We start from the raw sequence: 13,110 nt of genomic DNA on the forward strand, positions 1-13,110 counted from the left end.
TTTTTTAAGCTATTTTTTTTTCTTTTTCTGTTTCTTTTACAAATTAGTATTTTGTGGCCACAATTTAGTAGTTGGATTTGATTATGCCAAAATTCTAATTTGTGTGTGCACAAATAGTTATTAAAATGCTAACAAACTATTAATATGTGCATGTGCACTCCTAATCTTCCTCATAAGGACTTGTACCTCTTCAGTCTGTCGTCATACATGCTCCGATTAGGTTTATTTTTAAATGTTCTTTTCAGTCAATCAGCCTGTCCTGTCACATGTCCTGTTTTACTGGCTTTCATAATTACTAAAGCTTACCTGTGCCTCCTCTCATTTAAGCAGCTCTTGTCCCAATTACGTAGCAAAATTGTTTCATCTGGTTCCTAAAAGTCAACATCTTGAACCTTTTTCTAATCTAACTCTACAGCATTCTCTGGTTGGATTTTGAATTAAGGTTTTGCTAAAGATTTGTTGCTTTTCTGCCACTCTTAGTATACGTTTTCGACTATTTGGGGATTTAATATGCAATGGTCTGTAACAAAAAGATTGGTCATTGCAATAAAATTTTCTTTGTTCACTTTTTTTTTTATAATCAGCAAGTGGAAAACATCCCTAAGGAATCCATTAACGTCAATTGAATCCAAAAGTTTTCCTCCAATCCCAGAAAGTTGCATCAGGAGCTCCTCATCATAAACAATGATTATAATCATTGCGTACAAATTTAATCTGTTGGATTCTTCATTCCAGAAGTCCCTGTGCTATTTACTGGTTAGCAAACTCCTTGCTATTTCACCTCTGGTTGCATCGCATATCAGATCATCCACCCACAACACCATCATCTTTTGTTTCACTTAATTATCTTTTACAAACGAGAATAATAATAGGATCAATAATTTAATTTCAGCTGGAATGATTTGAAACTGAGAGCCAATTTTGTACCAGTTGGTAGCCTAATGTTCTATTTTTTTTTATGCTTTACTAGGACTGTGTCACACATATTTGCTCCAAGCTAGTATATAGAAACGAAAATCATAATTCTGCCCAAGGCTTAGATTTATATTCTCCATCTCTATGGTGCAATTGGGATTATTTATTCATCATTTGGGAACATCTAAGCTGCATTTGAAGATGATCTCTTTCCCTGAAAACTGTGGGAGGTTAAAACAAAGCAGCTTCCAGTGATAAGGTGCAGACCAGCCATGCATATATGGAAAACACTGCAGTTGTGGTAGCCAGAGCCTTAAGACAATTAATTGATGAATTCATTAATTTAGCTATTTATTTATCTATCTATTTAATTTTTATATGTACACCAAGAAGGAGTTACATACATTTAGCAAAGGAGAAAAAAAAAAAATGAAGGAAAAAAATCTGTCAGAATACACATTATGCTAATGTATGTTGTATGCATTCCAAACCAAAAAACAAAACATAAGCAAAAACCAAACAACTAATTATGTTCTGTTGTAAGCTCCAATGTGCACCCTGCAAAGGTTGCACATTTTATGCAAAAAAAAACTTTTAATGCAACAATAAATTATAAATACTGCTCAAAGGGAGCTGATGTTTTGCAAAAGTAAACACTTATAGGTGCAGATTGTTTTTTTGTTTTTTTATGTAAGAGCTAAAACTTAGGAATCAGCAACCTTTTACCAGTTATATTGCCTTAGATTTTACTAAAGAACCAGAAAAATGAGGTCAAATGAGTAAAAGTATATTAGTATGTAAAAAGCCAGACATATTTATAAGTATCAGTTCCTTATGTTTTATACTAAATAACATGAACATAGCCATTTATCAGCAGAACGCTCATTTTCTACAAAGCAATTCACAGTAATGAATTTGTATGAGGAGAATACAGTATATTATACAGTGCTTTTAATGAGTGAGTCGTCTCTCAAAGCAGAGAAAACCACAGCCAGAGGCCAAGTGCATGAATGTGGTCTACAGCCTGGATTTATGCTCATCTCTATTCACTGTATCTGGGGCAGACATCCCTTTTTGCAGTCCACTGAATTTATTATGTCTCCTCCACAAACACAGACAAAAGACACAATACCAAAGTTACTATTTACCTTATTGAAAAGCATGACACTCCTAAGTCTGGCCGGGTTTGCAATTCTGTTTTCAATGGGAAGGCTGCTGCAGAATGATGCTGAGAGCACATAGTTCAGACAAGTAACTAAAACACGGACAAAAAAGATGGACTAAAACCTTTGCAAGGTGCTTTATTAAAACATTTTGGTCTGGTTTATATTATTAATCAAACACAAACAAGTATTATACTCACAACTGCTGCTGTACCTTCTTTTATTCCAACCAATTCTTATTTAGAGCTGCTTTTAAGGCTTTAAAAAGGAAACTGAAAACATGTGTAAATACAACATGTTGTCGCCAATCTGACACCAGTGAGCCAATTCCTCGTTTGCATCTTGCTCTGGGACACTGTAATGAGTGGTGCTGTGCAAGTCAAAAGTCAAATCCAGCTAAATTATTCATTATTATACATTATTCACTCAGCCCATACAAGATTCTAAAATCTTATTTTTGACAAAAACAAGAAACAAAACAGAAAAGAAGCAAACAAAACTCAAGTCGAGCCAATCGCACAGTTTTAAACAAACCTTCACTGATTGTTTGGATGCAAACCCAAAATTATCCAATGTTGGAATTAGTTTATTTCAATCAACTAAAACACATCAAAACTAGAGAAGATGAGCAAAAGAAGCCTATATGCATACATATTAATCTTAATTGTAAAAACACTTCACTGCAGTTCTTCCATAGACCACTAGATATCAAAGAGGAACTCATTTTTTAAATTCCTAAAATAAAAGGTCCAAGTAGGGACCGTTGTGATTTATGCAGTTCTACTGAAAGAAGCTGCTCAAACGGTTCCTCATTTCGGTGCTAAGTTTCATTGGACTATTTGTCTTAGGACACGTCAATCACTTCTACTCTGTTCAGTACATTGAAGTTCTAGCCAATCCTTTTGCCTTCCCTGCGATAGTGGGCGGGCCCATACAAGACTGCTGATGGGGCGAACACGAGTGCACGCAGCTTTCAAATGTCTGGCTACATTTCTTTCTTTTTTGTTTAATTAATCTATTTATTTTTGTAGAGCTCCTCACAATAAATAAACCTGATCAACATTATCTGAATCTTCATTTCTATTCATTGAAAGTGTGACATTCACAGGCAGCCACATGCAGCTGCGGCCTCAAGGTCAGGATGACGTGTTTGATGGGGGCGACCAGCGTGCCACCAGTTTGCGGCCCGGTGGTTAGGGAGCTCTGATTTAATAGGGACAGCCAGCATTTCATAAGAGCAACAACACACAGATCGTCAATTTTTGACGTGAAGGTCTTAATCATGTATCAATATGTGACAACTTGGGAAAATGAATGAAAATGTGTTAATTTGGCAAGATATAGGCATTCTTTTTTATTACTGAAGTTTCAAAAGTGGCACTGATTAGGAACCGAAACTGAAACCAAAGAACCGCTTTGGCACTCTAACCAGATAAAACCCAATCCGTGCCCAACCCTAAAGGTGGGTTTACCTATCATTAGAGATGTAGCTGTGGCCGCCATGCCTATAGTAACATCACGTGACTTATACGACACAAAGATGACAAGGACAAATACATTTGATCCAAAACTATTCTAATGCAATAACTGTTGGCACAAAGCTCTCCACGATCACAGACGGACATAAAAACATGATATTCTGCAGCTGTTTGCAATTAGTGAAACTCTGCCATATAAAGCCTGAAAAGCTCAAATAAATTACAGATCATTTCTGTGCGTGACAACAGTCCAGAATGTAAAAGACGATTGCTTTGGGTCAGAGAGTAGAGGTCGGGACAAGGAAATAAAACATAACCATTACGTTCATTTCAATTCCTAAATAAATCCATTTTCAAGTTAAATAAAATGTAACTTCCTGCTTACACAAAGGAAATGTTGTCTTAATACTCAAATTTTGATGAACATTTTGTTAATGTGCCTAATTTAATTGTCTCTCTTAAATGTGTCTAAGATTCGTAATTGGAAATAAGTAAGTTTAAAAGACCCACTCTGATGAAAATTGTGTTTATGGTGTTTTTAGCATGTTCTTCTGGCATTTTTCTGATGATGGGGGACAAATATAAACGAAATTAAGCCTAAAATTGCATTTCTGAATATTCCTTTATCTGAGTTGTTGTGAATTAAGAGAAGATAAAAACATACGGATTTAAAAAATACTGTACAACGGGCATAGACTCTATTCTGATGCAACCACTTAGTCAAATAGAGCCGCAAACGTCTTTGTTTTTTCTCATCCAAACTGGTATCTGCCCCTAAACTGTAAAGCTGGATAGCTCAGATATTGCTCGTCTTTATTTTGCACCATTAATGTTAGGTTTGGGTTTTGAGCAGCTGTATGCTACGTATAAACAGATGGGTGATGGGAAGTGGGGGTGGGCTTACTTTGCACAAACAGTCCTGCCAACAACTCTGGTGAATAACACTGTAAAAAAAAAAAAATCAGTCATTTTTGCTGAGAAAAACTCTAAAATCATGACAGCTACCATAGTAAGAAAATGACAGTTTAATTAACTGGTAACTTACTTAAAGTCATAAATAAAAAAAAAATAGTTATTACGGTAAAATTCTGGCAACCTATAAGCTATCTTTTTTTTTTTTTTTTTTAATGAATGTATGTCTTTGTTAATTTTGTAGAGTGACATCACAATTTTTATGGGATAAATTTGATGTTCCAACAGTAAGATAATAATACAAGTTTACAAAAAAAACTGTAAAATATTGCAATAAAAATTATTTTAACCAAATATGATAAAACAGCATCAAATTACCACGAAGAAGGCTTTTAAAATAGATTAAAAGATGATCAGAGTGGGACTTTAAACGTGTTTGTCTTAAACAACCCTCCATCTTAGGTTATGATTTGTTATTTAAAAATGGATGGTAAATATTTTAACATGTAAAAAAGATAAATCTTGAATAAAACCTGCTGTAGCTTAAAAAAATAAGTTCTTGCACTGTGTACCTTAATTGAACTGCACACGAAAAAAAAAGTTCAACAGGAATGTTGAATCCCAGTTGCATGAACACAATGGATTAAAAAAAATCCTGGTGGTTTTAGCTCTTCAATAAATTATACAGTTCATTAAGAATCAAATGAAAATCCCTGCAAAATATAATGGACAAAATGGAAATGTCAGAGTGATTGCTTCTCAAATAATATTACTCAGGCAATCTGTGTGCTCACTGCAACAATTTATGGGAGAATAGACTTTTAATAGCTGGCATTTACATGTTCACTGAGTCAACCCCTCATAATCAAATCTATTATCTTATTCCAAAGGGACATGAAAAAGAGGGAAATTTCAATAATCAATTAACAGAGACCTGAATGTCATCATTTTACTGCTTGTTCGGTGCCAATGTAAGAAAAATAAACCCCTTTGCATTTGCACATCCAATGTATACTAGAAACTTCATGACACTCTATAAATGTTAATGTGTCACACTGACAATCCATCTGTTGTCTCAAAACATGAAAACTAAAACTAGAATAGCAAACTCACATAGTTAGGAGAAGCTGTGTGTCTCTACATATTTACATAAAACCCCTGCACCCATATACACTGATGCATATAAAATAAACTTACTGCACTGCTGATTTCACATATTTCCATATCGCAAAAGTTATTTTTCTTCAGGGTTTTCTCCTTCAGCCCTCACTTTTCTATTAAAAACTGTTGAATTATTTTGTAGTCTCAAAGTAACTTTATCAAAAATGTATGATTCCCCCCCCTATTCTGGGAGATTTACTCTCCCCTGGCAGGTATATTTCAGACACTTCACCATAACCGTCATCAAAAGCAATTTAGGAGTCCTTTAAACCTCTGAGAACCAGGGAAGTCACTCGAGTGGATCGGGGTTGCTGTTGTCTATACATGAGTTTCACCTGAACTATAGCTGTTCATCAGCTGTCGTACTAGTATTTAGGGTTTCACAATATTGTATTAGGGGTGTAACGATTAATCGACTTATTCGATGAATTGATTCATAATCCTACAATCCAATCAGATTGATCTATCTGGGGCAAGTTGTTAATAGAATCGACCTACACCATTAAAAAATTGTTTCAAAATGAAATAAATTGATTATATTGATATTAAAAATACCATTTGGATTGAGGTACTGTACGTTTGTTTCTAGTGCTGGGCAGATCGAAAAAATATCGATTGTATATATTTCAAGTTGGTGTGGGTTTGATACCGGCCCGTAGATATCGATATTTCCACTCTTGTTTGAAATTTTCTGTATCAAAAGGACCCAGCTGAGTCACTGCCTCTGCGCTCTCATCAGTCCTGTGAGATCTCAGCAGTAGCAGAAAAAAAGTATGCAGGTGGCTTGCATTGTTCACCCTATTTCCACTCTCTTTACAAGTTGAGTTGTCTTATTTACAAGTTGCTTTTCAGCTGTTTTTATTGTTCTAAAGGCTAAGAAGTTACAAATTGTTTAAATTTCTACCAGTTTTTTTTTTTTTTTTAAACATTTAGATTTATTTTTATATTATAGTTACTTGTTTCCTTTGGTTTGTTGTTTGTTTTCATTCACGTCTTACCGTATTTTTTTTTTTTTAATTTCAAGAATTTTATTTTATATAAAATATTTTCCATTTAATTGAAAATATTGTCCTAATACTGTTTTTATGTTTTTTAAGTAAACAATACTTTCAGGGCAAGTAAAGACAATTGAGATTTTGAGATTTATGTCACATCCACCACATTTACAAAAAAATATCAATATTGGTATCAATATCGCCGATATTGATCGGTATCGGATCTATATGCAAATGCTCAGTGTCACCCAGCTCTATTTCACTATAGTGTGAAAATGACCATGAAAGTGGATGACAGCAAAAAAATGATCAGTCCATAAATACAGTTCAATCTGTGCAAACACACTAGATCATAAAATGTGGTATAATGTTCCAATAATGTTACATATGTGTTATTTTGATGTGGAAAAAAACAGTGAGTGAATTTTAGAACAGTGAATTGGATCGTTCAAAATAAACCAAAATTGACGATGAATTGTTACACCCTTACATTATATGTTATAGATTCTGAATGATCAAAAACTGGTTCTATTTCAGTTCATTGTATAAAACTATACAGAGCAATTCTCAATAAAGGAGACTACTTTACATTATTGATAGTTGTTTGAGCTTCCCAAGCACATTTGCAGGGATTTTGTCCAAAACAACACGAACACAAAACAGTCCAACCGAGCAATTGTAATCTATATTCTCCAATTCCTCACCTCCGTCTGTTTTTCCGATAAAAGCCATTTCTTATTGCAGGGAGTGATTTGAACCATTGATCTGGTGTAGGTTGTTGGAATCAGTGAGAAAAGATCATGTATTTGTGGTAGACTTTTCCCTTTTTCTGTCTCTGCTCGGCCACCAAATCAGCAGGTTTGTCCACTGTTCGGGGGCTTTTTTTATCTTTTTTTTTTTTAATAATGGAGGTATGATTAAAGCTTCAAAGTTCTGATGTTACTGATTTATAAAGACCTAGAATCTCAAGCATGTTCAAAAAGTGGCCGAATACTTAATTTGTTGCAATTTATGGTGCAATTAGAGATTTGGGAGGAAGAATAAATAGTGTTAAAAGTTTCTTTAAAGAAGTAGAAGTAGAGCAGAAAATCATCATTATTAGAACAAATTTTATGCCCTACAAAGTGTCTCCTATCCTCCTCGTCTCTGGTCTCTGTTGATTTGCTGAAGCCATGAACGATGGTGGGAGTGGGCATCCTGGTCTGCTCCCCCATTGTAGAGTAAAGCTTTGTGACATAATCCCATTTGTGGTTACAGCGACTCTGGCTGCTGATCCAATGAATAAATGATTCTCCACGTGATTCTCTAAAAAGCCATTTTTCCTTTGGCGAAAAGCTTTTTTTCTCATGCAGTGATACTAAGATAATTTAGGAGTTGTTCTGTTGGGCAAACGTAATTAGGTTAAATAATCTTTATCAGAGGCATTTCTATGTTTCATTAATCCTGTTTGATCTGAGTCTAGCGATGTAGGACTGAGTGTCTTAATTCCAGTGGCTAAGGCTTTAGTGATTATCTTAAATTAGTCCTTGTTAATAATAGAGGCCGGAAGCTTGAGGGGTGAGTTGGGTTTTTGTCTGATTTTAAAATGACTTTCATAACTCTGTGTAATGTGTGTTATGGAAGTAGAGTTAAGAAATATTTTTTTTCTAGAACTCAGGCGGTAAGTCATTAGAGTTTGAATATTGAGAACTTTTACTAAAACTTTCTGCTATACTTGGATTTTTGTTACATTGTTGCTTTTTTAAATTTTGCACTCATTACTTTTGTCTGCTTATTCTTATTGTATTATCCCATTATCAGTTAGGGTTGGTTTGATAAAATAGATTCATCGATTTCCATTATTTAAGCTTAATAGATCAATAACCAATTAATAAATATTCATATAGATCGATTTAGCACATAAAGCTAAAGTCTGGTAGCTTGATGCTACCCTTTAATGGGATTTCCCACAGAACGGCTAATGCTAACGACCTAAATATACATTGATGACTAAATGAACATCTTTATAAACTCACAGACATGAATTTTCAAAATTCTTTTAAGGAAATATTTTTCAAAGTAACCATTTGAGGTCTAAAGAATAGTCCTTTTGCTCATTCTTTCTTCTTCTAGAATAAGGTGTAATGCTATAGCGCGATCGCCACCTAGTGGCCAAACAGAAACTCCCTCCAGGAGAACCAGGACAATATTTACAATGTTAATGATCTGAACATTTTTGTTAGAGCTTCTCCTTTGAGAAACCATGTAAAACTGTATGATATTATCTAATTATTTTACTAAAATTTTACAGTATGTGGACTGTATCAGATTAATATGAATATATTCAAAACATGTAGTAGATTATTAATGTATTTCTAAACAAATGTGTCTAAATGTGTGAACTGTATAAACTCAAAATTGAATTGAATCAAATTGAAAAAAGTGGATCTAAAGAATAAAAAATAATCTAACTGATCCAGTCTCTTGTGAATCGAATAGATCCTGGAAACTATTATTGATACCCAGCCCTTTTATCAATATTCATGTTCTATTGTTACTAGTTAATAAATCTTTTTTATTTTGTTGAAAGTCTTTGTCCTGTATTTTATTACACAGTTAATTTGCAAAAAAATACATATTCCTGACATCCTTCTATAGTAAAACGTTTCAAGAAAAAAGTATCGGTGATACTATCCCTGTATTTTCTTGGTATTGGATTAATACCCAAATTCCCAGTAAAGCCCCCTAATGATTGTGTTGGGACTTCAGTTTGCTATATATCCTTGAGCATCTATAATTTTTGCTGAGTTTTGTTAAACTGTGTCTATTTTAAAAATGTTCTAAAATCTGTTATGCAACAACATTGTGCTCTGAGTGTGCAGTAACTTTTCTCTGACAGCATCTGCCATGGTCTCTGACAGCGGTTAGAGGTAATTGATAAAATGTTAAGACTACGCTGCTTCCATAGGCCTTTTTTTGGTGCTCAGAAGCCATGTTTGTCTGCTGTCTTTTTGAGTAAACCTCTGGGAGCTGTATCCACATGGATCTGAAGGCTGCCTTCCCCATTAGTGTGCGGCTGCATCAGAATAGCCAGTGACTGACTGATTGCATAGGCTCATTTGATTAAGTGTTCCCCTGCCTGACCAAAGCTGCTCCTGTGTGCTCGCTCAGTTTAGTAAACTGTATTGATCCTTATACACTAAATTTAGGGACCAACCTACTGCAATCCCAACCAATTTATATCATTAATTTATGCTCTGTAATGGGCTGTAAACCTGCACTTCATTCTGGACAGATGCCTTTTGTCTTAGCTGTAGAGGCCAAAGCACATGAAAAGAAAGTGTAGCATTATGAAGCAGTTTTCTGGTTTCTGCGACACATCTTTCTGTCATCGCTGCTGAACTAAGCAATTCAGGGTCTAGGGGAGTGACACAATCAGGGCACTTCTCTTTTCTCTATCACCCGGACTGGTGAGACTTTAGATTTGAGCATTGATCAAATAGTATAAATAAAGCTTCCCAACTTTAAACAGCACAATGACATGGGTAACATCCAAATCTATTGAAAGTTATGAATTCAGCAAGAGTTAATCATAAGATATCTAAAACAAGCAACCATTCAGAAAAAGACCATGTATATGTGTGAATACACGTTTCATCATTCAAAATGTTAGTGCAAATTTTTAGTTTGTTTTCAGGCTTTCATTTGCCCTTTTATTTCATGGACGTGATCATGGAGGAGAAATTATTAATTGCAATTTGAGCCGGCAAGAACTAAATGACACAGAGGTTTTCATATATTGGAATAGAGCTGTGAAAGAAAAAGCCTGTAGCAAGATTTGCGAGATTTGCACCACTTTGACATTTTGCACAAGTCTTTTTAAACTGTTGGGACATGGGCAGCAGCCAAGTGTAAACACCATATGCTAAAAGCACTTTCAAAATACCCATGTTCAGAAATTGCAACACATGTCCAGTGTGTACATGGCATTGGTGTGTTACTTCTGAGGCATATTGGTCGACAAATAATTATGTAAAAACAGAGAAATATAGAAATTTACAAAAATGTAAACTTGCTTTTCATATTTTTGCCAAATGCTGTCTTTGCACTCAAAATAAACTTTGCAAGTTTCTCCTTTTGCATCCCCTGCCATAGATTTAATTTTTTTAAGATTGTGACAACATCAAAATACAACATCCTCTGTTATCTCTGTGTGTGGGGACACAGTGATAAAACATCTTAACAGAACCAAATGTGATACATTTCTAAGCAAAAACTGGATTTCACAGCAAGATAGTAACCCCTAATGTGAATAAAATTGTAAAACGAAATTTCGTTTGGTGTACAAATCCTTTTAAAACAAGGGTTTGGCAGTCATTCAAAGTAAATACTGCAGTTTTGTATTCCACGACAGTCCACAGAGACATTGTGCTGCACAAAGTCAGCACAACTGAAAGATTTAACTGAGAAAAGTCTCAATCCTCGAGTTTTTGTTATGTATTAATCTACATGCACATCCAGTCTGTCCTTTTTCCCCATTTTTTTCAGGAAAGAAAAAGCTGTTGCGGGCAAATGCTTTCATGCATATTTCCATATAATTTTTTTTCAGAGTACTCCAACCTCAGACTGCAGGCTCAAATGTGGCTTCCAGAATATTTAAGAGCCGAGCACAGAAGGAAGGCACTGTCTTTTATTGTCTGGAAACGCAACTTTCTTGGGGAGGTTTAATTTTATTTAAAGTTTGAGGGTAAGATTTATGTATTTGAGTTGAAATGTTCTTGTATTTTTGATCAAAGACTGCCCAATGCATGTAGGTTTAAATGCAAATACTTAATGTATGGACAGAATATATTTAGATGTGCTTGTACTAAGCTTTTACTTTCGCTGTAAAGTGCACTAAAAATTAATGTTATTGAACAGCCGCATAATGAGTACGCCAAAATGGAGTTTCAATTATGATTATTTATGATCATAAGAGATGCTGGGAGTTGGAATTTCTTAACTGGTCCACTACTTTTTCATTCATGCTAAACTTAATTTTTTGTTTATAGTGATTGTATGAGACAACACAAGTAATATTACTTGAATTATTGCAAGATCATTCAGACTTCAGCCATTAGTCTTCTGTATATTAAAGAATCTTAATCCCTTACCTGCCACACCACAAGCTCCATGTGATCCGAAACCATGGACAGGCGAACACTCAGCACAACGGTGTGAGAGGCGGAGGTCAGAACACTGGCAACGATGGCTTCCCGCATTGAGAAGGGCAGCATGGTGTAAACAACAAACACGATGAATAGGAAAAAAGAAACCTGCGGAGAAAGATACAGCAGCTTAATATTGCATGCTTTTCTACGTTTGCATTTTTAAAATATTGCAGATTTTTCTACTGACTATTTAAACCCAAAATCTGTTTATTTTGGACTATTTGTAATGCTAAAAAATGTGTTAAGCAACAAATGATGGGATAACAAGCATTTGTTTTGCTCATTAGATTTTTTTCTTAATCACATTGCAACAATCTAGAACAAATAACACTTCAGTAATAAAATAAATTAAAAACAAGCTACTTGATTATAATTCCTTATCCCAATTTATCAGCTTATAGTGAAACAAACTATTTAATAAACAGCCTTTTTGAATGGGAGGCTTTCTATCTTGTTAAATTTACTCCGTTCATGCATGGACAGAAAGAAGTCAGTGTTCTCCTGTTCTGCTTCCAGGTGCCAGCGCCCTCCAGAAACCTGGAATGTGGTGAAGTGGGGTGGACTTTCAGCATCTGAAACAGTCCCCCCTCTGTTTAAGGCTTCAGAAGCTAACGTACACTTCCAATTTGTCAGAGCAGCAAGTGTGTCTGTGAATGCAGATGGCAGCTTACAGAAAATGATATGTGTAGTCATCTAATATTAAAAATGCATTCATATTTATGACAACAATCTAAAAAAAGGATTCACGATGATCATGAATACTTGGATTGGTTTTTCTTCAAACAGCCTGACGGTTCTCAGGATGGATACCAATGAAACTCATATATATATCATTGAAGAACATTGATATCAGAGACTGTGATAATAATTTTACAACTTTTTAATTTTTTTTAACTTTTCTTCATTTTAACGTTTTAATCCAATTGTAATCAAGCAATTGAGACCCAACACAAAGCCTGGTAAGGGTTGAGTAGCTCACACTTTGTTCTTCAGACATGTTGCAGAACCTAGTTTAAAAAAACGGTAATTGAACTATACAGAAGCTGAACAAGGTCTTCTAAGTACTGTATTTATGGAGTACAAGTGGTGTTTTTTTTTTCAGAGATTGGCAAGGAGTGCAACTTATATGTGTTTTTTTTTTATTGAATAACTTGGCTATTGTGTTCCACGTGTGCCGGGAACCCGGCGTTAGGGTGATAAAAAGTTTGACTTGTTAGCATGTTATTTACGTTATAGTTACATGAAAAGTAATTCATACGTTGTGCTAATCAGTGTTGGGACTAACGCCGTTTAAGTA

General features: G+C 34.8%; 1 protein-coding gene across 1 annotated transcript in view; it reads right to left on the minus strand.

Moving 5' to 3' along the window:
* adcy2a (adenylate cyclase 2a) overlaps positions 1-13,110 on the minus strand; it is a 67,289-nt gene that overhangs the window by 35,898 nt on the left and 18,281 nt on the right. Inside the window, exon 3 of the mRNA XM_024267549.2 lies at positions 11,757-11,918. Within this exon, the coding sequence (XP_024123317.1) occupies positions 11,757-11,918 (162 nt within the window). The remainder of the gene's footprint in view (positions 1-11,756; positions 11,919-13,110) is intronic.

Source organism: Oryzias melastigma, linkage group LG16 (genome assembly GCF_002922805.2).
Source record: "Oryzias melastigma strain HK-1 linkage group LG16, ASM292280v2, whole genome shotgun sequence".
NCBI lineage: Eukaryota > Metazoa > Chordata > Actinopteri > Beloniformes > Adrianichthyidae > Oryzias > Oryzias melastigma.